Below are 25,035 nucleotides of genomic sequence, written 5' to 3' on the forward strand. Positions count from 1 at the left end.
GGTTGTGGTCCTTCTGGTTGTGCTGTGTGGGATGCTGCCTCAGCATGGCCTGATGAGTGGTGCCATCTCCACGCCCAGGATCTCAACCGGCGAAACCCTGGGCCGCTGAAGCAGAGCACGCAAACTTAACCACTCGGCCACGGAGCCGACCCCTCCCTATTATTTTGTTCTCGATTTTTGCTGTCTTTTCCTCCTCTCTCTCCAGCCTCTGTTACTACTTGAGGGAGACAGAAGAGGAAAAGAGAGAAAGCAAAGTGCTAGAATTTGCCTTCTGAAAGGTGGTGTTTCTGCTCACCCACATGTACTCCATTACAGGTATTTCCAAAATCATGTTACACCTGCAAGGCCCTTAAATAGATCTTGTCAATGTAGTACTTGCCTCACAAGGAACCATCTCCAAGTTCAGAGTTTAGACTGAAGCTGTCTCAGTTATCAAGCTCCTTTCTTTTTTTTTTCTTTTTGAGGAAGATTACCCCTGAGCTAACACTCATGCCCATCTTCCTCTACTTTATATGTGGCACGCCTACCACAGCATGGTGTGCCAAGCGGTGCCATGTCCACACCTGGCATCCAAACCAGTGAACCCTGGGCCGCCGAAGCAGAACGTGTGCACTTAACCACTGTGCCACTGGGCTGGCCCCTCAAGCTTCTTTCTTGATACCCATGTGCCAATGTATTATTTTGCTTACTTTACCCTACTCCCTCCTTCCTAGAGAGCTCTTGGCTCCTAGTATTTTGTCTGAGCATTTATTCCATTTTCTTGTGTTGTTGGTTGGCCCTGATGGGCTGTGTGCAGGAACTCATCTTTTCAATGCCTCTTGCGTTCTATTCTCAATGTTGCTATGACTTCAAGATCCATCACTTCTTTTGAGAGCCTTCCCTGCCTTGGCCATCTGTCTTTGACCCTGTCCTGGATCTGGCCGCCTCCAGCTCCTGTCCCATCTGCTACTCTGGCTCTCCCATTCCCAGCTCCTCGCTCTACAAACGCCTCTGTTGCTGGCATTCTCCTTCTTTGCAGAGAGGGGAGAAAGTGGTGAAGGAAACATGGAAAGTCTGCTCTAGAGCAGCTTTAGCCTCCTAGTGGGGAGAGAGTAGCTGGAAATCTGTTCGAAGAATTAGGATGCCCTTTCTTGCTCCTCACCCTCCAGCCTCTCCCCTGTCTCCTGCCTCCCCTCCCAGACTAGCTAAAGAAAAAGGAACGGCATTTTCAACTTTTAATTAATGTCATTGTCAGATTGTGCCAGATCATAAGGAGTAATAGACTTCCATTTCCGAAATCTTATTCGTCCCCCTGACATCAGCCATGCTGGCTCACCATGGACTGAAGCAGGATTGGGCTCCCTTTCCGTTCCTAGTCCTCTAATTATCCTACCCTTGTGTTCTTTGGAAATATTTCCAATGTAATTTTCCCTTTCAGACTGCATAATTATACTTACTGGAACAGAGGGAGCGGGAGAAAAGAGTGCATGAGTATTCTGTATACGTTCACTAGACTAATTATAGTATAGCGTGATGCATCGGTGTTGAGTGCCTCCCTCCCAAGCTGCCCTGACAGTGTGTTGGCAATGCGGAGATAGGGAACCTTCAGCTTGCTGACCGAAGGCAGTTGCCGTCAACAGAGGTACCTACAAAACTGAGTACCCAGAAAAAATTCTGATAATTCTGGTAGAGTAATATTAAATGTTAAGCTTTTATTTATTTAGGTATTTATGAAGCAACTCCTAGATATAAAACCTTGATTAGGCCAGCCCGGTGGCATCATGGTTAAGTTCACACACTCTGCTTTGGCGGCCTGAGGTTCTCTGATTCAGATCCCAGGCACGGACCTACACACCGTTTATCAAACCATGCTGTGGCAGGCATCCCACATGTAAGATAGAGGAAGATGGGCAGAGATTTTAGCTCAGGGCCAGTCTTCCTCAGCAAAAAGAGGAGAATTGGAGGCGGATGTTAGCTCAGGGCTAAACTTCCTCAAAATAAAAAAACAACCTTAATTGGTGCTAAAGAGGTCAACAGAATTTTCAGATAAGATTCTTTTCAGGCTTCATAGTCTTAAGATATTTTAGGGGAGAAATAATCCCCCTAGGCTTTGTGCAACATGAATGGTGCAGAAGATATGGACCCTGCCTTCAGAGATTACACGAGCAATTTAACATAGGCAAGGACCTCTTAGTGAGATGGCCTGTGTATTAGAGATGTGGGGCAGTGAGCTACTTCACTGCCACCCCATCAAGAATAGCTCGTTTGGATGCGGATCCAAGGGGAACATGCTTAACGATGTTAGGTAATTTGTTTCCTCCTTTTCTCTGGAAGCTTTCTCCATACACCTACTGAGGAGGAAATGGAGCCTGTGGTTATTAAAGGGTCAACAGTGTCACAGTTAGATGGGGCAGTGATGCTAAAACTCTTGCCATAGCTTTTCAGGGCATAATATTCGTTTTGGGGAGGTTAATAGACATAATGTGAGAGATCAGAGAGGAAGGTGTCTTGTGAAGCTGTAAAAATTTTCTAGTTGATTTATATGGAAAAAATCTGAGCAGTTGCAGAAAGAAGGAAAGTTACCAACTTCAGACTCTGCGTGTCTTTCTTCGTACATTACACATCTGTGTGAATCTTGCTGTGTGTTAAGAGATGTGGGGGGCTGAGCTAGTTTCAGGGGCTTTATGACTTCCACGAGAGAGCCCCAATAGCTGTGGTCACCAGGATCTTTTTGTGGTGTTTGTGCTGTACAGTTCACCTTACCTTTTGGGAAACCATTGTTGCTAAAACATACGTGCATTTGCTGTAGACTCAGCTAAAATCCTTTGTGCGGCCTCACAGGAGCTGACTGGAAGAGGCTGTTGTTGGAGTCTCTTCATGTATTTTTTTGTGTTACAAAAGTGAATCCTGTTAACACTTTATCTGAATTATTCATTGAGAACAAGTATGCTAAGGAGAAACAATCCGAGGTCAGATTGGGGATATATGTTTCATAAGATGCTTTTCATTCAAGGTAATTTTTAAAATTCATGATGAATGTTTTGTTGTGGTTAAAGATTGGCACCTGAGCTAACATCTGTTGCCAGTTGTCTTCTTTTTTTCCTTCTTCTCCCCAAAGCCCTCCAGTACATAGTTGTATATTCTAGTTGTAGGTCCTTCTAGGTGTGGCATGTGGGATGCCGCCCCAGCATGGCCTGATGAGCAGTGCCATGTCCATGCCCAGGATCTGAACTGGCGAAACCCTGGGCCGCAGAAGCGGAGCGTGCGAACTTAACCACTCGGCCACGGGGCCGGCCCCATCGTGAATTTTAATAAACTTACTACATAACTTCTTTCTGCTAATTCAATTCCTGCTTAATTTGAACCTCCTGTATCATTTCAGAAAAATTCCTGGAATCAAATTAAGTGTAACTAAAATAACATAATTTTCTCATGCTGATAGTGATCAGCTTAAACAGAGTTGGGCAGATACTAGAGAGTTTAATAGAAAGTTACAGCAAATTGACATTTCATTAGTGAGGAAGGGGCTCAAAGTTTTTGAGTGGGAGGAGGAGCAAATTGTATTGGAAACCACCAGGCACAGCCCTCTGGCTGCAAGCTGGGTTCCCTCACGTTCTTGTGGCCATGATGTTTCTGATACCAGTAGCAAAAAAGCTGCTTGTCACCTAGCCAGCACTGACTCTCTGAGTAGCTGGGAAATTTACCTGCATAGATTAAAGAGAGATTTGGGGGGAAAAAAAATCAGAATAAGATAAATCCTTTAAAAAAGACTATTTAAATTCTTCTTTGGAAGCGTGAATTTTGTTGGTGTCCTCTACCCCCAGGTTCACAGAGCTTTACAGTGCCTTTTTTGGAACCCTCCAACTAGCATTGGCCTTTTTTACACTGAGGAGTTCTTTATTCCCATCTTGTTTTCCCTCCCTCCCTCTCTCCCTTGTTCTCTCTCTCGCTCTTTCTTATGAAAGAGAGCCCCCTTTAAGGGTTTGCTTAGACAGCAGATTTAAGGATTCAGACAAAAACATGAATTTGACCCTTAGATTTCTAGGATCATTCCTGATGCTACAGCTTTGGGTGGTAAGTGTTGGGGCAGGCAGGGATGCTGAAGAAATTTGAATTTGCTTTTCCTTCTTTTTCTGTGAGGAAGATTGGCCCTGAGGTAACATCTGTTGCCAGTCTTCCTCCTTTTGCTTGAGGAGGATCGTCCCTGAGCTAACATCTGTGCCAACCTTCCTGTATTTTGTATGTTGGACACTGCCACACCATGGCTTGATGATGGTGTGTAAGTCCACACCCAGGACCCAAACCCATGAACTCTGGGGTGCTAAAGTGGAGCACACGAACTTAACCACATGCCACCACCAGCCTCATGGATTTGCTTTCATTTCTTAATAGTGGTGGGGAACTGTTGAATGCTTTTGGTAAAATGAGTCAAATTACTTTTGTACCTCTGCTCTTCTTTAAAATGGATTTAATTCATCAATATCACACTTTTTTGTTCTCTGGCAATTTTTTTTTTAAACCAACTCTTTCCAGAAATCAGTGTCATAATGAAAACACATCTGAATCGTACCTAAACAAAATGGAGCAATGCTCTCAGATATTCAGGGACATTGTTACTTTCCTAGTGGTGGTAAGAAGAAATCAGATAGGTTTTTTTCCCCATTTTGATTAAAATTCTTAATTGCTCGTCCTGTGAGCCTGCATGCACAAGGGTGCTTAGTATTGGGAAAATGGTGGGTAATGGTTAAATTTCTTTCTTTTTTTTTTTGAGGAAGATTAGCCCTGAGCTAACATCTGCTGCCAATCCTCTTCTTTTTGCTGAGGAAGACTGACTCTGAGCTAATATCTGTGCCCGTCTTCCTCTACCTTATATGTGGGACGCCTGCCACAGCATGGCTTGATGCGCTGTGCATAGCTCTGCACCCGGGATCTGAACTGGCAAACCCCGGGCTGCCAAAGCAGAGTACATGAACTCAATTGGTACGCCATTGGGCTGGCCCCTTGAAATAGTTTTTTTAAACAAATAATAAAGTATATTTATAATCATTTTTTTATTTGTAGTATACCCTTGGCCAGATAGCATTTACAAACTTTTTGCATAATGATATAAATAATCTCTTGATCAGACTAAGACACTGACTTTCTTTGCTTTGGGGGAAGGTAAGGAGCAATAATTACATGGGAGAAAGAAAGAAATCAGTTAAAACCCAACACAATTTTTACTTGCTTCTAGCACTCTACATTTTTACTTATTTTTTGTTGTCGTTGTTGTTGTTTTTGAGGAAGATTAGCCCTCAGCTAACTACTGCCAGTCCTCCTCTTTTTGCTGAGGAAGCCTGGCTCTGAGCTAACATCCGTACCCATCTTCCTCTAGTTTATATGTGGGACGCCTACCACAGCATGGCTGCCAAGCAGTGCCATGTCCGCACCCGGGATCCGAACCAGCGAACCCCGGGCTGCCGAGAAGCGGAACGTGCAAACTTAACTGCTGCGCCACCGGGCCGGCCCCCATTTTTACTTATTTTAATAGTATATGTACAAATATTTATTATTCATTTTCATGTGATATGTTTAAAATAAAGAATGCTATGCTTATACATAGTTTTTTAGTAGTCATTATTTTAATGCCTGTAATATTTCATCAAGTTTACATAGCTATTCTCTTCTTGGCGAACACTTCAGGTTTCCAGCTCTTTGCTGTTATAAATAACATTGTAATTGGTGTCTTTTTGCATATAACTGTTTTCTTCTGTTCAATTATTTTTTGGGATGAGTTTATGGGAAGGAGATAACTGTGTCAAAGAGCCTTTTGTAAAATTCTTGATATGAATTGCTGCTTCCAAAAATTCACATTTTTTTCTATTGTGGATTATTTATAAATGAAATTTATTCTCAAATTTCTTCGATTCCATTTTTGTTGTTAAGTACTTTGCAGTTCTCTATATAGCTCCTGGTACATAATTAAATGTCAGCTAATATTTGAGGGATTACCAGCATTGTCTTAAAATCATTTTATGGATTTAGACTTCATAAAAACCATTTTAAGTGTTATTACTGTTACTACCCCCATTCACAAAGATGAGGGAACTGCGGCTGAGCAAAATTAAATAACTTGGCAAAGATTACATAGGCTTCAAAGCCTGTGCCCTGAATAACCCCTTGAATAATAATTTCAAGATGTTTAGATAATTGAATTTAAAGCATGATCAGGCAATCATCATTACTTTGAGATTTTTCGTTTTTCTTAATGAAACCATGCCAAGATCATTGATTCCTTGTTCGGTTTTCTTGACCCTCTGTGGTTTTTAATTCACTCTGGCGCTCTGTTGAGATGCATCATGTTTGTGTGCTGCTGCGGGATGTCTGTGGGGTGTTGGGGATGTTTCACAATAGGCTCGGTGGTTTCCCGGAGCAGGCCTCCATCTGGAGAAGAGATGGCCTTGATCTGAGCCCTCTCACGTGTGATTGGGTCGAGACTGGACATTGTAAGAAGGAGCGGACCCTGCAGCGGCTCCTGCCCAGCCGGCTAGGGAGACACGGCTTTAGTGAAGTCACTGAATCTGGATGGCAGTGAGGAGGAGGGAGAGAAATTGTGTGTCCCACAGGCCTGAGGAGAGAGCTCTGAGTCTGCCACAACCGCCCAAACGCCACGGTCCCTCTGCCAGGGCAGCACCACCCAAGAGACCTCCAGGGATAAACCTGGGTGATTCCTCCTTGGCAGGCCCCGTGTTCCATTTGGAACCTGGAGGTCAGTCAAAGTTATACGTTTTCTGTTGCTCCTGGTTGCTTCCAATTTCCTCTGTGAGCTCTCCTCTTCTGCCTTCTCTATACGCGGCTCCAGCTTTCTTTTCCTCTGGCCCAGCCTCTCACTCCTTCTCTGTCAGACCTTTCCTTGGTGCTTTCTGGAAACTTTGTGAAACTAATAATAATGGTAACATATAACACATAGCACATATGATGTGCAAGAAGCCATTCTAAGCACTGTACATGTCTTACTTTATTGACTCATTTAATCCTCACAGTTCCCCTAGGACACAGGCGCTGTTTATCGTGTCCACTTTACAAATGATGAAACTGAGGTACAGAGAAGGTAGTTCACCCATGATCACACAGCTAGAAAGTGGTAGAACTAGGGCTTGAATCCAGGAGTAAGGGTCAGGATCTGTGCTCTTAGTTGTTAAAATATCCTGCCTCTCTCTAGGATAAAAATTTCCCTACACTCTTAACCTTCTCAGAATGGTCCTTCAACCGTATTGTCTGCTATTTGCACCCAGAAGTGCAACAAAGTACTAATGTGTGCCTGGCTAGCCACTTGGAACACTTGCACAACCAGGAAGTGTAGCCTATCACACAACAACCCCCATGAACCATGAGCTCATAATTGAACATTAAAACCGTATGAGGAAAACCATAGTGGAGAGCCAGCAGACCCCACAAATGGCAAAATTAACACTTCTAGAACTAGGCACAGTAGAATAATCTGAAAGAATTGCAAGAGTTTTAAAAACAAGATTACAGGTCAAAGAAGGAATAGAAGCCATAGTAAAATAACTGGACACTAGGAATAAAGAATAGGCAGTTTGAAGGAGACCCAAATACAAATTTCAAAAGGTTTAATGCTCAAGAAGCTAAAAAAAAAAAGATGGATTAGTTACTTCCAATGAATTAATAATTGATAAAATGGAAAGTAGACCTGAGAAATATCACGCAGTTTGCAGAGGAGGATAAATTGATGGAAAATATGAATGAGAATGAGAGGTTAAGAGATATAACCAATAGAATGAGCTCTAATACAAGTCTAATAAGAGCCCCAGGAGAAGAGCATAAAGAGAAAGAGGGTAGGGCAAAATTCAAAGTGGCAGTGGATAAAAATTTTCTAGAAATAAGGAAAACATAAACCCTAGGAATGAGGAATCATGCAAAATTCCAGACATTTTAGTGAGACTACAGAACTTTTAGTAAGCATATGGGGAAACCAATTCTCTCATATGCCTTTTGTGAAGGATCATTTAGCAATATATACAAAAAATGTGGGGACTGGCCCAGTTGTGCAGTGATTAGATTTGCATGTTCTGCTTTGGCGGCCTGGGGTTCACCAGTTTGGATCCTGGGTGCAGACCTATGCACCACTTGACAGGCCATGCTGTGGCAGGCGTCCCACATATAAAATAGAGGAAGATGGGCATGGATGTTAGTTCAGGGCCAATCTTCCTCAGCAAAAAGAGGAAGACTGGTGGCAGATGTTAGCTCAGGGCTAATCTTCTTCTTCAAAAAAGTGTAAGCTGTTTGACCCAGAAATTCTGCTTCTAGAAATTTATCCTCAATAAATAATCAGTTAAATTCCCCCAAATTTAAATATATAAAGATGTGGAATTCAGCATTGTATGATAGAAATATATTGGGAACAGCTTTAAGAAACTCATCAATATGCCATAGATAAAATAAATTAGGATATAACCATAAAAACACTGTTGCTTTATGTAGCTGTTAAAGTAATGACATAGATATATTTTTATTTATTGTTCTAAAAAGATGGTTGATATGGTGAAAAGATCTAGCTAAAAAAGCAGTATGTATAGTTTGGTCCCACCGGCATAAACAGAAGTCTATACATATAAAAAGAAGTTTGGAAGAATAAATACTTAGATGGTTATCACTGGGTGAGCAATTTTTACTTTATTTTTTATACTTTGCTCATTGTCTGATTTTTAAAAATTAACTACATGTTACCTTAATAATCATAACTAACAATAAGGTATTTCACTTGGGAAACAAAAAAGGGTGTTTCCCAAGTGAAACAAAAAACAAACCGGAAACAAGAATAGTGTCCTGAAGTTCTAGAGCTCCAGTAATGACAGCAGTCCTGATGGCCCAGGTGTGCACTGTATCACATAACAGAAAAACTGTGGCCCAGAGAGCAAGACTCTTGGGCTGTGTTCTCTTTTGTTCCACCCTGCTTTCTCCTTCCCCGTGCAGCTCTCAGGAAGCAACCATATTTTTCAGCTTTTTCCTCCTCTTTGTAAAGCACAGTATATGGTCCCACTGTACCTTATGTCCACTGCATGAATGAGCTCGTTAAAAAAACTGAAAGAGAGGGAATACATGGATTAAAGTTAATTAAAATCTTTTTATCTTTTCTGTTTGGTCAATGACGGTGAGCAGCTGGGAGAGATGCAGTGAGTCAATAAGCATTGATAATAAATAATTGGTCAAAGGATGTCACCTTTTCTTGTGTTTTTCCTCTGTAGGAAAAGCCGTTTCTGCAGCTGTAGCTTACTCTGTGTCTGTAGGCCATGCTGAGAAGCTGAGCCGCAGTCCAGCACTGATCCTTGAGCAGAGAAGGAGTGCCTTGGGGCGCTATGGACACCATAACTAGAGCTCAGTGTGACTTGCATGTTTTTGTCTTCAGTGTTGGGAAGGGCTCTCTTTGTATCTGAAAAAAGGAAAAACAATGAGTAGACTGAGGTAAAGTATGGTGAAGGCCAAGAGTGAGTGGCTGTGGTGGTGCATCCTGGCCGGTCATCAGAATTTCCTACTGAACACATAAAAATAAAGATTCCCAGGCCAGGCCCTCCAGGGTTCAGATTCAATTGGGCCGAGGTCTAGGGATCTGTGTTTAAAAACCTTCCCAGGTGATCCCAGTGATCATGCAGGTTTAGGAACCACAGGTTTATGGCGTAGTGTAGTGTCTGTTCCACATAAAATATTTCTATTTCTCAGTGCCCTGTCCTACTTTTTTTCCCTCCCTTCTTCTCTTGTTTTCTCACTTTAAAAAATTATCACTCGTGTTCTTTCTTGCCTGTGTGAAGTTATATGTATATTACTAAGTGGACGACTAAATGAGATTGCTGACCTGTGCCCTGGGATCTGGAATCTGACCTAAATAGCGCTGCTGTGGAATTGTGTGAATGTGTGTGTGTGTGTGTGTATCTGTCTGTGTCTGTCCAAATGGCCTGTAAATACTATTTAGCAGTGTCTACTGTCCTAAAGATGATATCTGGCTTTCAACCTAAAATTATGAAACACATTAAAAAACAAGAAAAATAACCCACTGTCAAGAGACAAAGCAATCCAAGATCCAGACTCAGATATGACCCAGATATTGAAATTATCAGATAGAGAATTTAAAATAACTATGTGAATCCAAGATAGTCTCCCGATCTTGAGGCCAATTGACTAGAACCTTAGTTCCCCCGTGCCCTGTAACCCAACATATTCCCAGGTTCCAGGGGTTAGGACATGGACGTCCTTGTGGTGGGGAGCATTGTTCTGCTTCCCACACGTACTACATGTAATTAGAATCCTAGAAAGGGAAGAGAGAGAGAATGGGGCAGAAGACATATTTGAAGAGCTATTGGCCAGGAATTTTCCCAAAATAGTGAAAGATGTCAGATCTACATGCAGGAAGACCAGAGTACCCTAACCAGGCAAACACATACACACTCCTAGACAGATCATATGAACCTGCTAAAAACCCAAGAGAAAGAGAAAATCTTGAAGTAGAGGAAAAAAAGACATCTTATATACAGAAGAACAAAGGTACGAATTATAGCAGACATATTATCAGAAGGTATGCAATCCAGAGGATAATAAAGTGACATCTGGCAAGTACTAGGGGAAAAACCCTCTCAGACAGAAACTGGGATCTACATAAAGAAATGTAGATCTCCAGAAATGGTTAAAATGAAGATAAATATAAAAGACGTTTCCCCCTCTTATTTATTTATTTATTTGAAAGATTGGCACCTGAGCTAACATCTGTTGCCAAACTTCTCTTTTTTTCCTTCTCCCCAAAGCCCCCCAGTACATAGTTGTATATTCTAGTTGTAGGTCCTTCTTGCTCTGCTATGTGGGATGCCGCCTCAGCATGGCTTGATAAGTGTTGTTAGGTCCGTGCCCAGGATCCAAACCGGTGAAACCTTGGGCCACCAAAGTGGAGCAGGCAAACTTCACCACTCGGCCATGGGGCTGGCCCCTCCCCCCTTATTTTTAATTACTCTAAAAGTTAATTGACAGATGAAAATACAAATTGTAGCAATGTGTTTGGGGTTTATAGTTTATATGAAAGTAAAATATATGACAATGGACGTGCAAAGGTTAGGAAGGAAGAATTAGGAACATACTCTTCTAAGATTCTTATACTGCATGTAAAATTATAACAGTATTCAAAAGTAGACTGTGAGTAATTAAAGATTTAGGTAGTAAACATAGGGAAAGCACTAAAAAATTTGAAAAAGAAGTGTAAGTAATAAGCCAATAGTGGAGATAGAAAGGGATTCTAAAAAATACTCAATCCAAAATCAGGAAAAGAGGAACAGAGAACAGATAGGACAATAGGAAACAATTAGCAAGATGGTAGACTTTAATCCAATTATATCAATAATCACATTAAATGTAAATGATGTAAACATACCAATTAGAAGACTGAGATTGTCAGATCAGTTGAAAAAGCAAGAGCCAACTATATGCTGTCTATAAGAAAGCCACTTTAACTATAAAGACACAGATAGGCTAGGAGCCATTCCTGTTGTTATCTGGCAGATTAATTAAAAGCATTTCCTATTATTCTCTTTACATAATTCTTTTAACCAAAGAGATCCTGTTCTTAGTTACCTTTTTGGCTACAAACTGAAGCAAAGAAGAAATTTAAAATTCCGTTCTATACAACGTAGTTGTCTGTCCTTTGTTTCTTCTATTATGGGATCCATGTTACCTAACTTGCTTAGACTTTCCTCTTGCATCTCGTGGGGTTTGGTGAGTGTTAAAGTTCCTTTGTCTTTCCAACCCTTATTTGGCCTCCCTATTGGCACAGTCTTTCTTCTTAGGATTTTCCTTGTAATTTAATTCCTTGCCTTCAGTTTGTATTTGCTTTTTTCAAGTTTCAGTTTGTAAAATGTTCTGGATGGTCTGTTATCTTTCTGTAAAAGCATGGCCGTGAATCTTTTTACTGCTGTAAGTCTCTGGGGAAGCTGGTAGTTTTTAAAGGATAACATGTCTTGTTTTCCTGGGAGGACTCTTAAAGGCACACTGTTTTCTAAAGTTCTTTTGGAATATTTTTCATCTTGGTTATTAGTCTCTTTAACACACCAGGACTGTTGCTCTCAAAGATGTCAATCTTGTGAACTGGTTAAAAGGGACAGCCACAATCAAAATTTTGCAAAGGTAAAATTTAGTTGGAAAAAAAGTCACCTGGTCAGTTCCTCAGGGTCTGACAAGCGCTATCTGGGAGCTGTAGTTAATTCATGTATCTCTGTCTTCAACATCAGTTATCTTTGACTATCAAGTATACTGTGTAAAGAGAAATCTTTATTTGTATTTTAGATTAGGAGCAACGATAGGCTAACAGCAGTCCCGGGGGAGTAGATTTGTATGGGTGTCATCCTCCTCTACCCCTTATTCCCCTATTGGTTGTGTGTGATGTGAATGTGTACCAACTGTGTTGCTGTGCTCCCAGCTGTGGCACCGAATGTTGTCGTGGAATCCAGCATTAGAAAGTATAATGGGAATACATAGAAAGGAAGAATGGCTTCAGAGCTTGGATCCTCCTAAAGGGGATTAGGTGATTTCGAATGTGATCTCTAAAATAAAAAGTATCTGGAAGTTGAATACTGAATGTTATAGATAAAACATATACTGAGTTGTCCTTGGTATGCCTTGTAAAGCCGAGCAGAATCAAAAGTGCTAATGAGGTTAAATGATCAAATACTTAATTATCGTGCTTTGTTGTCCTGTGTATATTTGGTGCATGCATGTGCATGCATACTCTTGTGCATGCACAGACACACACACATTTTTTAACATGTGACCAATCAGATGTTGGGTATGGGTGCTCCTTTCCTGATATTTTGGTCTAATTCAGGTTTTTAGAGTCAAATGGGTCAGTTTTAAGTGAGGAGAGAGGGAGGTAGTTTAGAGAATGGAAAGGACATAGACTTCTTTAGCTTCAGCTTCTTAACAGCAAAAGAGGTTAGGTTCCAGATGCCACCTAGAGTCTTATAAATAAGTGGAGATAAAATGTGATTATAGTAGTCTCAGTTTTTTCAATAATAACTTACTGAAAAGGAATTTCCCCATCCACAAATATGGACATACTAGTAAGATGTTCATTATATTGCCAACATGGCTTCTAAGATGGCGTATCTGGTACTTTCTTCTGCAGCCAGAATACTTTGAACTCACATTAATATCATAATATATATCCTGCTAAAGTATGGTTTTTTAAAAAACAACAAAAAATTATGTCTGACATAATAGGGAGGGAGACAGAAAGATAGGAGAGTGTGGTACAAGGGTAATGATAGAAATTAGTTTCAGTTAAGTTTCAAAAGAATCTGCTTTGTGCATGAGACCCTGGCCCACAGCCTGCCCTCTCCCTTGCAATGAATTCTCCTATTTGTTCTCTTACTTAAAATGTTTTATTCAGCATAACCTACCAAACTACGATGATTAACAGTGATGAGAGAGAAAGAAAATCGTGAGAGTCTTGATTTATAACAAAGAGGGATTGTTTTTGTGGGAAGTCCCCCAGTGGACTGGAGACACCCCTGATTTGACCACTGAAGATGCTGTGACAGGTACACTCTCTTAGTGGCAGATTTTTTAAGTGGGCTATTTCATTGTTAGATGGTTACCAGATTTTAAGTCCTGTATGTAAAACTTAAGTGGGGAAAGATACTTCAGTTAGATTCTGATCTGTGCTTCGGTGGAAAAAGGCCAGAAAAAAAATTCCCAAATCAATGGAGCTTCAAGTACATCACTGTCTGTCACCCTGGTGACAGGAAAGCTTGAGGGGCCTGAGGTTGCGGTATCAGTATAAACAGCTCTTACACTGAATAATGTGTGTATATATTCACACTGCTGGTTTCATCTTGTTGAGTCAGCATACTAAAGTACAGAGAGTTTGACAGAGAATTTCCTGGAAGCAGCTGGCCTGACTTACTTAAACACAGTAGCTGTTTTTTTCTACTTCGTCTGGCAGATAAGAGGTAGCTATGGAATACTGAGTTTGGAGAAAGACTCTTTTTTCCCTAAAGATTGGCCCTGAGCTAACATCCGTTGCTAATCTTCCTCTTCTTTTTTTTTCCTTCTCCCCAAATCCCCCCAGTACATAGTTATATATTCTAGTTGTAGGTCCTAGTTCTACTGTGTGGGACGTTGCCTCAGCATGGCCTGATGAGCCGTGCTACGTCTGTGCCCAGGATCCAAACTGGCAAAACCTTGGGCCGCTGAAGCTGAGCATGCGAACTTAACTGCATGGTCACTGGCCTGCCCCTGGGGAGAGACTCTTGACAGTAAGTTATGTCAACATCTGAGGTGTGGAGGCAGCTCCTTGGGGTGACTTTGGCTGCAGCCCTGAAGCCTGCTCTCCACTCCCCTGGCACCACTGCTCTCCTTCTGAGTGAGGGTGGCCTGTTGGCTCAGTTCATTGGAGGGCCGTCTCTGAGCATGTGCCCAGGAGGTAGCAGTGTGCTTGGGTCGTGACTGATTGGCCTCTGGAGCTGGCCTTCTCACCACGTAAAAGCTCCACCAGCAGAGTAGGCTGCCCTGCGTCCCTGGAGACTTGGGCCGTGTGACACTCTGGGGCAGGGCTCTAGACTCTGTCTGGAAGTGCTATTTCTGAAGCTTTAGTCTGGGGGCCAGCTGTATCTGGGGTGCTTGCTACAGATGCCGGTTCCCAGTTCCGTACCTAGTAACTGTGATTCAGGATGTCCAGTGCAGTGGTTCTGAGGCAGAGTGAGGTTTGGGAACTATGGCCTTAGAATATCCTTACCCCAGGCACTTTTGATTACTGTTTGTCCTCTTACTTTACAAATCCATTTATCTAAATATTTATTGAATGCTGTTCTGTGCCAGATACTGAGCTAGGCAGTGGAGTTGTAATAGTGAGCAAGATTGGCATGGTTTTTATCCTCATGAAATGGAGAGAAAGCAAGTGAAGAAATTAATAATATGATAAGAGCTATGAAGCCTGCAACAGGATATTATAATAGAGTATAAGGAGGGAGGAGCAGTGAGTATTTAAAATAAAAAGATACTTGGTCTGGCCTGGTGGCATAGTGGTTAAGTTTGCATGTTCCGCTTTGGTGGCCCTGGGTTCACAGGTTTGGATCCCAGGTGCAGACCTAGCACAGCTCATCAAGCCATGCTGTGGCAGCGTCCCACATACAAAACAGAGGAAGATTGGCACAGATGTTAGCTCAGGACCCATCTTCCTCACCAAAAAAAAAAAAGAAAAAAAAGATAGAAGAGGCCTCTCTGAGGAGGCAGCAGTTACACTAAAATCTGGATTAAAAGGAACCAGACCTATGAGGAGCATGTTAGGCAGTATAAAAAACTTGAGCAAAGGCACTGAGACAGGATCAACCTTGATGTGTTTCAAGAAGAGAACAAAAGGGCAGAGTGGTTGATGCCCAGCAGCCTGGGGAAGAGAGGAGTGAGACTAGGCAGGTGGGCTCCAGATTTTCTAGGCTCTCGAGGACTCAGCTGAGGTGTAGCAGATTGAGAGGGGGTGGGGTGCCAGACTTAGTTGGGAAATGGGAGTCTGGAGTTGAGAGGAGAGGCCTAGTTTGGGACGTGGATGTGGAAGTCATCAGCATTTCCACGGAGAGCCTCCTGAGTGGGTGATGAACATAGGGAAAGGCTGGAGAGAGAGGATAGGGGAGGGCCTAGGAAAGAAGACTGGGAGCAGCCAGGACGGGGGAGGTGGGAGGGTAGGAGGAAAACCGGGAAACCTTAGACCTGCAGGAGCCACAAGAGGAGAACGCTCAGCGAGAGGCAGTCCAATGTGCTGTTGCTGCTAAAGGTGCAGAACAGTGCGGTCCTGTACAGTAGCCACTAGTCGCCTCTGGCTACTGAGCACTTGCACTGTGACTAGCGCAGACTGAAATGTGCTGTAAGTGTAAAGTAAAATGCACACCCTGCACACTTAAAACTAATACACTGTCATAGGTCAATTATAGCTCAATAAAAAAATGCATACCGGATTTCAAAGACTTAGTACAAAAGCAAGAATGAAAATATTTCATTAATACTTTTTAAAGTAATGATTATGTGTCAAAATGATAATATTTGGCATATATTGGGTTAAATAAAATTCACTATTAAAATTTTACCTGCTTCTTTTTACTTTTTAAAAATATGGCTACTAGAAAATTTTAAAGTGCATGTGTGGCTTGCGTCCTGTTTCTCTGGCAGAGTTTGGTGACGTGGAAGCATTTGCAAACTTGGTAAGAGTAGATTGCCTGAGAGTCAGTAATATCTAGCAAATTGTTTCTTCTCGGATGAGACTGAGTCATCATCATCATACTGTTATGCCTAAAATTAAGTAACAAAACTCACCACTAAAAATTCTTCTACTCTTTTTGATATGTACATAAGTGATTTACTAATTTCACATAAATTTACAATATAATATGTATTTAAATTAAATCCTTTGAAATCAACTCTCAAATATGATTTTTCAATCTTTTTCTAACCTATATTTTCTTTCTTTCCTTTTTTGTCTTTTTTCTTTTTATTTAAAAATTTATTTTTACTTTCTCTTATTTTTGCATATCTGGCCAGGAAACTTCATGGTGTTATGGTCAACTTGCCGCACAACCGTGTTCAAATCTGTCACCAACAGGTTCATTAAAAACCTGGCCTGCTCGGGGATTTGTGCCAGCCTGGTCTGCGTGCCCTTCGACATCGTCCTCAGCGCCAGTCCGCACTGCTGCTGGTGGATCCACACCATGCTCTTCTGCAAGGTCGTCAAGTTTTTGCACAAAGTCTTCTGCTCTGTGACTATCCTCAGCTTCCCTGCCATTGCCTTGGACAGGTAAGATCAGGGAGCCAGGGGAGCAATTTTTTTTTTTTAAGTATAGTGGAAAATTAGCATCATGTACCAAATGGTGAATAGTTAATGTTCCACACATTTCTCAGTCTGCATGTGGTCACTAGAGAATGTATGTCTGAAACAGATGCATCATAAAAGGTTGATTTAACAGGAGTCCGGGGATGGAAAACAGGACTGCTGAGAAAAGATGTGGCATTGCAGTTACATCATGAGGATGCTGGGGCTTCTGCTTGGTTGGAAGTGGTGGTATTTGCGTTGCCATTCGTAGTCGATTGCTCTTCTGATTGATAATCTGCAATTAGGGTTTTTTGATGTAGGATGAAAACATTTCTGGAAGAACAAGGGGGATGTTTCAGTGGTTATTTAACAAATGATTACACAGTCCAGTTGGACTGGGCCAGATAACACAACAGTTCCTTTGGAGGATTTATTTCCAAGGCTTTATACTGTGCTGGTTGTTGTTTTCTTTCCCATCCTCTTTAAAAGGACATCCATTTGGGAATAACTCTTGTATCGGAGCTACTGCCATCATACATAATTCGATCAAATTGATCAAAGTTGAGTGTAAAGCTCTCAATAACCAAGAGCTTCCTCCGTTTTTCCCTTTGTTGTTAGCACTTCTTGAAGACAGTTTGAGATAATAATACATTTTAGAGAATAGAATTAAATAAGCAAACAAGAATTGAAAAGTATTTTGCATCCATGACTACTTTTGGTTTCAAGATTTTCGGAGAGGAACAGTTGCCCAAGAGAAAGTACTGGCTCCTCTGACGTTATACCCTCCGATAAATTTAACTACATTTTAGATGACTTTGGAATTTTTCAACTCTTCATCCACTCAGAACATAGTTAATACCTTAATGTCCTCAGAGGGTGTGGATTGCAGAGCTGCTCTCTGGAGTCTCGTCAGCCTCTCAGGCCCAGAACCCCGATTTCATTAGCTGCCTGGCGTTGTCTGCAGGGAGGGACACAGAGTCACCCAAAGCCCTCAGCGTACTAGCAGCAGTGATTGGCTTTGTGCTCAAGAGAGGGGTCTCTGGAGCCAGAAGTCTGACTTTAAGTCCTAACCTCCATTGCTTTCTTGCTGGGTGGCTTTGAGCAAAGTGGCTTACCCTTTCTGAGCCTAAGCTTCCTCACTGTTGTAATGACGAAGAATTGAATGAATTATTTATGGCCTGTGCTTAGAGAGGCCACCCCAGTATGTCTCTTTTTCTCTAGGTTCCCTTCTGATTGGCACATTCTTCTAGATATATTGTCTGTAATCATTTTACCAGCAGATCTTGCTGGGAGACACTCCAGCTCTTTGGAAGTTTCTCACTAGAAACTCACCTTACACAGGGGCTTATGAGGCAGGTGACATGGGCCAGGTTGAGGCTGTATGTCTGCATTCCTGTTCATGGTGGTCAGTCACTCAGCAGATGCAGCTAATAATTGCTTGGTGGGTATTAGACTGAGTGGGCAGGACTTTATATTTTCTTAAAGAGAAATCAGAAATCTAGAATTCTATCATTTAAAAATATTGGCAGTTAATTTTCATTCAAAAAAATATTATGTGGGGTGCTGGCCCAGTGGCACAGCAGTTAAGTTCGTGTGTTCTGCTTTGGCAGCCAGGGGTTCACCGGTTTGGATCCCGGTTGCGGACATGGCACTGCTTGGCAAGCCATGCTGTGGTAGGCGTCCCACGTATAAAGTAGAGGAAGGTGGGCACGGATGTTAGTTCAGGGCCAGTCTTCCTCAGCAAAAAAAGAGGAGGATTGGCAGCAGATGTTAGCTCAGGGCTAATCTTCCTAAAAACAAAAACATGTTATGTGGGCCGCTCAAATCCCTTCAGCAAGCTGAACGTGCCCCATGCAATGCCAGTTTTCCATGCCTGCTTTACAGTGACTTTGCGTGTCTCTTCATGCTCAACAAGAGGTCTTTGAACATCTGGAAAGTGCCACTGCACAGCATTGGAATGTAATAGTGACAAGTCAGAGTGAAAAGTCAATTTACATCCCCGCGGGTACCCTATGCATTTTGTGTTGAACCATTCTGCGTTCACTGCAGGTGTACTTCAGCGGCCCCTTGTACTGTCTGCTCAGTGAGGTCTTAAGTCTTCAGTCCACATTGTGGACTTTCTTTCCTGAAAGTTTTTTAAAAACAGTTTTATTGAGCTATAATTTACGTATCATAAAATACACCCATTTTAAGTGTACAAGTCTATGAATTTTAGTGTATTTATAGAATTGTGCGGCCATCACTACAAATTTTAGAATATTTCCGTTGCCCTAAAAATAAATTTCATGCTCATTTACAGTCACTCCCCATTCCTACTCCCAGACCCAGGCAACCACTGATCTCCTTTCTGTCTCTATGCATTTGCTTTCTTTTGGACATTTCATGTAAGTGGAATCATAGAACATGTGTTCTTTTGTCTGGCTTCTTTCACTCAGCATAGTGTTTTTGAGGTTCCTGCATGTTGTAGCATGCATCGGTACTGCACTCTTTTTTATTGCTGAAACTATTCTATTGTGTGGATACACCGCATTTTGCTTATCCATTTACTAGTTGATTGACATTTGGGTTGTTTCCACTTTTTGGCTATTGTGAATGATGCTGCTAGGAATCCTGAAGGTTTTTGAAGAATAGGATTCAACAAGAGTGGGAACACATTATTCTGAACAGTTTGCTGTTATATCTGGAAGCCATGCAATAATCCCTGGGGGATATTTCTGGGCCTTCGGTCTTAGACAAGAAAATATGCAAACAATAAGAAATTCTTATTTTCTTTCCAGCAGAAAATCTGGATTTTTTTTTGCCATCATTTAAAAAAAAGGTAAACAATTCCTTTTAGTAGAAAAAAAGGCTGGTAAATTCCTATTTTATTATTCAGCGATACAAATTACTTGCAGGCATAAGCAGATTTTGCATGAAGACAATCCTTTCTCTCACTTCTTTCTTGGATATTTATTTTATGCCACCGAGTCAGTAAGTTAATTGGGAGGCCACCTACACTTCCTGCATCATCTTCTAGAGGTTTATGCACTAACAAAATTATTTATAACGAGCCTATGTGCTTGTGTTGTGGCCTGTTTCCCAACATGTAATGGAAGCAGAAATGACTGGAAGCCTGTGTCTGCTACCTGTCAGTTAACAAATGGGTGTCTGAGACAGTGGATTCCTGTGTATTCATGTGTGGGTGCAGGGCATCACATTGAATTTACAGAGTCGTAATTAGAAAATGTGTCTATATTCAGAGAAAAAAAATTGAGAGCATACATAACTTACACATTTCTTTCTCTTTTTATCCCCTCTCAGAAAGAGATCTAGAACACATTTCACCGTGCTCCATCCATCTCTGATCATCCATGGTCATGTTGTGTTTGCATCGTATCTTCCTCAGCCTGGAACACTCTCCCCCAGCTTGTCCCCTGCCAGACTCCACCACAGTGCCACCTTCTCTTGACATTTTCCCAGGTGCTTCCTTTCCCGTACCTCCTGTGTACATACCTCCAGTAGACCCACCATCTGTCCGTTTATAATTGTTTGTTTGCATGCCTTTTTCCCCATTGAGTTTGGAAACACTTCTGTGTGTCTTTTCATCTTTGTGCCTGGCACAGTATCTGGCACATAGGCGGTGCTCAGAAGTCCTTGTGCCAGGAAGGTGTGCGTGTTCACCTGGCCCCATGAGTGAATGAATGTTAATAGGGTTGTAAGGTCCACTCCAGCATTGGCTCACTGCAGAGACCTGGGCTGAGCTAGTGTGAAGAAACTCATGGTATTTCTGACAGCGGCTGGCACCCCTTTCATGACAGATGTGGTTCTAGGGTCTGAAAAATTACTCAGTTCTCCCAAATTATTGATAACATTGAAACAAGGTGCTTTTGGTTTCTGAATAGGTGTTTACAGAATAAGCAAGTTAAAGCTTGAAGGAAAAGAAGTCTCATCTGATTTTAACAAAAATCTAATCGTGTAGGCATTTTAGACCTATTAATTGCTCTTAGGGTTACTGAGCGATTATCATAGGTACAATGGCTTTTGAGCAGGCATAACTTTTGCCCGTTGAATTGATTTTGTGGAAGTCCTTGTCAGAGTCCATCTTTCATACTGGGTTCTTCTGCCCTGAGCAGCTGTAAATGCTAATGAGACCCAGTGCAGACATAAGGGTGCTTTGGAGATGTGTGCAGACCAATTTCTTTCTGTTACTGGCTTTGAAAATTACCCTAAAGCTTCTCAGCAAATGTAAATTTTTTTTTACAATTTACCATTTACCCTTAAATTGAAAAACAGAAGTCTTTACAGCAGACGGAGACATCCTTTATATTGAGGGCACTCTTTGAGATTTGATCCTAGCGGCAGTCATTATATAGCTAGCTGTGAAATGAAGTTATTTGCTTGTTTTCCTGATACACAGTCTTGAGAGTCCCTTGAAGGCAGGGCTTTGCCCTCCCCATTTGGAAAGGTGCTCTTTTGGTCTAGTGATGCCTCTCATTGTAGAGCAAAGTCCTCAAAACCCAAGGCCTGGCTTCCTAAGTCCACCAGTGGTTCCTGCTGTCTCAGGAAGAACAAAAGAACTTGACCTTTTTTCCCCTCTCTCCCACTTGTGGTAGTATAGATTCCCCTAATTTAAAGCGTCTCTTTCCCTGTGAACTGAATTTTGCTTGTGCATTTTGCAGGTACTACTCAGTCCTCTATCCGCTGGAGAGAAAAATATCTGACGCCAAGTCCCGTGAACTGGTGATGTACATCTGGGCCCACGCAGTGGTGGCCAGCGTCCCTGTGTTTGCAATGACCAATGTGGCTGACATCTATGCCATGTCCACCTGCACCGAAGTCTGGAGCAACTCCCTGGGCCACCTGGTATACGTTCTGATCTATAACATCACCACGGTCATTGTGCCCGTGGCTGTGGTGTTCCTCTTCTTGATACTGATCCGACGGGCCCTGAGTGCCAGCCAGAAGAAGAAGGTCATCATAGCAGCGCTCCGGACCCCACAGAACACCATCTCTATCCCCTATGCCTCCCAGCGGGAGGCCGAGCTGCACGCCACCCTGCTCTCCATGGTGATGGTCTTCATCTTGTGTAGCGTGCCCTATGCCACCCTGGTCGTCTACCAGACTGTGCTCAATGTCCCTGACACTTCCATCTTCTTGCTACTCACTGCCATTTGGCTGCCCAAAGTCTCTCTGCTGGCAAACCCTGTGCTCTTTCTTACTGTGAACAAATCTGTCCGCAAGTGCTTGGTAGGGACCTTGGTACAACTGCACCACCGGTACAGTCGCCGCAATGTGGTTAGTACAGGGGGCGGAATGGCTGATGCCAGCCTGGAGCCCAGCATGCGCTCGGGCAGCCAGCTCCTGGAGATGTTCCACATTGGGCAGCAGCAGATCTTTAAGCCCACGGAGGATGAGGAAGAGAGCGAAGCCAAGTACACTGGCTCAGCTGACCTCCAGGCCAAGGAGATACTTACTGGCTGCCTGGAGGGAGAGCAGGGGCCACAGTTCGCTCCCCCTGCCCCACCCCCGGGCACAGTGGACTCTGTATCCCAGGTGGCAGCAGCAGCCTCTGTGGAACCTGAGACATTCCCTGAAAAGTATTCTCTACAATTTGGCTTTGGGCCTTTTGAGTTGCCTCCTCAGTGGCTCTCAGAGACCCGAAACAGTAAGAAGCGGCTGCTTCCCCCCTTGGGTAACACCCCAGAGGAGCTGATCCAGACAAAGATGCCCAAGGTAGGCAGGGTGGAGCGAAAGATGAGCAGAAACAATAAAGTGAGCATTTTCCCAAAGGTGGATTCCTAGCAAGGATTGTAAATCCCTGGATGCAACAGGGAGCTTCCACGTTCCTGCCCTCCCTGAGTTGGCCCTGTGCTTTCCGTGATGTCATTGCAACCCAGTCTGGGTTGACTCCTCCTGTATGGGCCAGATGCTGTTGAGTGAGAGGGAAATCTATGTAAAATCAAATGTCCTCTTTATTGAGGGAGTATATACATTTATCTCAGTGGCCCATGTCCTTAGTAAAGTCCACATTCCTTTGTGGAGACGAAAGCTGGGCAGTGTGGCACGGGTCTCGGGGTGGGTCCTCCGTGTGCATTTTCTGAGGACTCCTTAGTCCCCTGGGCCCAGCAGAGAATACAAGGAGAGAAAACCATCCATGAGCTTCAAGGGAGCAGGGCACTGAAGGGGAGCCCAGGGTAACTGGGGAACAGCGTGGCCACAAAGGAAATGCCTATGTGATTGACTTAAACGTGACAAATGCTAAAAATTTTTTATATTGATCTCTCTCTTCAGAGAAGACAGGGACTTGGCATTGACATCTTTCCTCTGGAAGGCCCAGTCATATGCTTCACAGTTTCTCCCCAAAAAATGCAAAGTTAGTAGAAACTGGGTCCTCTGGAAACATCCAGCTAAAAATACTTGATTAGGAAAGGTAATTCTGCCCAAAAGAGTGGGAAAAGTCAGACAAAGATGTCTCCCTTCTGGGGACTCCAGAACTCAGGTGTGGCCAGTCTCATTTTCAGTCTGTTTGTACAACTGTGGTCCCCCCTTCGTTTTGGACACAATGGAGGAACAGAATAGGGAGAAAGGATGAATCATTGTAAAATGCCGAGAAAACCCCTAGTCCAGGTGAGCTCTCCACTCCCTCTTTCCCAGTGAAGTTTCAGCAGGAGCCAAACTGGACGGAAGAGGGAGGACCGTGTCCTCGACTGCTTACACCCTGGGGCTCTCGCAGGCAGTGTGAGTCCACTTCCCATGGATTTCACCAGGCTGAATTCAAACCACAGATGACACTTCACTCTTACTGAGGGCAACTCAAGTGCCAGCTCTGCTCCTCTCTCCGGGGCATTTTGTTCTTGTTAAAACACGTAGGGGAGCCAGTCCAGTGCCTTGAGCAAGCTTGAAGGGGAGTGGACATTCTCACTGGCACACTCCTGCATCCCACAGGCAGTGGTCCTCACACATCTCCTGTTCCCACACTGGCCCCTGTCCCTCGGAGGAACTCAGACTGCGTGCAGGGAGTGTCCTTTTCCTTTCCTCTCCTGGGTGTGCTGTCTCTTGATTCCAGAATATGAACCCAAAGACCCTTCCCCTGCAGAGGGAGCGTCTTCCTCTTTGTGCTTTGTTTCCTCACAGCACTGTGTGCTCACAGCAGAAACCGGACCTGCGCCCCACCCGGCGCCCTGCCCCCCGGCCCTCCGTGCATGCCATCTGTAGGTCCTTGCCCTGAGAGTTAACGTGTGGCCCTTCAAGCTTATGTTTCAGAAGCTTCACAATTGTTACAGCTTTCATCAAGAGGAATCATAATCTGTCAGAAAATCTCGTCCACTTTAGGAGAATCTGTCAAGTGTAGCCACTTTGGTGTCGTTCTGATAATATATATGTCCAACTTCATAAATTCCGGGCAGAATTTGGCAGGTATTTCTCGTGTAGGTTTGAAGCAGTTGCTTGACTTCTAACAGGTCGTTGCCAGGTGTATTTATATAATCTTTGAAGAATTACATTTTAATAAAAAATTGAAAAGCAGTTTCTGAACTCAAAAAGAGTTGCGTGATCTGTGTTTTTTTGTTTCTTCTTTTCCCTCTCAAGTGGTGTACTATCTGAACCTCTCTCTTCCTACATGATCTCAAATGAAAGGTGTTCATTTTTTCCCGTAAGTGCAGATGCAGAGCGTTGCAAGGAGCATTTTCTTGTGTTGTTGCGACTTAAAAAATGGATTCCCAAAGCAGAAAATGCAGTGGTGGAATAAATGTCACGCACATGGGTTCCAAAGTGAATTGGTGGCTGGACTGCTCAAACCTCTGGGTGGAGCTACCCAGGGAAGAGGGGAGTGAAGCTGTCATCACCCCTCACGTGGGAGGGTGGAGAACACATGGGTAGGGCCGTGGGCTTTGAGGTCAGATGGCCCATGTTGGAGTCCCTGCTCTACCACAGACCAGCCTCATGACGTTGAGCAGGCGCGGTAACCTCCATGTACCTTGGTTTCCTCTCTGTAAAATGGGGAGATGATAACTGTGTCAGAAGCTTCTGTTGCCCCAGCTTACACACTTCGCCTCTGATGTTAGCCATGTCTGCAGTGGGCCATTGCTGGCGGCATCCACTCACTTCCTTGAGAGCAGTCAGGCCTGGCTTATCTGCCTTCTGTCCTGGGAGAGCTCTCCAGCTCGGGGGTAACCCTTAACCAGGGCGGCACGGGGACCAGTAGACAAATCCCCCTGCCTCTGTCCCGCTGGACAATTGTGGGAGGC

The 25,035-nt window shown here is 43.2% G+C and overlaps 1 protein-coding gene across 3 annotated transcripts in view; it reads left to right on the forward strand.

Moving 5' to 3' along the window:
* GPR176 (G protein-coupled receptor 176) overlaps positions 1–24,330 on the forward strand; it is a 108,818-nt gene extending 84,488 nt beyond the window's left edge. For all 3 annotated transcript variants that reach the window (XM_070584277.1, XM_070584267.1, XM_070584272.1), the window contains 2 exons: positions 16,543–16,795; positions 21,469–24,330. In XM_070584277.1, coding sequence (XP_070440378.1) covers positions 16,551–16,795; positions 21,469–22,591 — 1,368 coding nt within the window. In that variant the 5' untranslated portion in view covers positions 16,543–16,550 and the 3' untranslated portion in view covers positions 22,592–24,330. The remainder of the gene's footprint in view (positions 1–16,542; positions 16,796–21,468) is intronic.
* Positions 24,331–25,035: the final 705 nt, after the last annotated feature.

This window comes from Equus przewalskii, chromosome 1 (assembly GCF_037783145.1).
Source record: "Equus przewalskii isolate Varuska chromosome 1, EquPr2, whole genome shotgun sequence".
In the NCBI taxonomy this organism is placed as follows: Eukaryota; Metazoa; Chordata; class Mammalia; order Perissodactyla; family Equidae; genus Equus; species Equus przewalskii.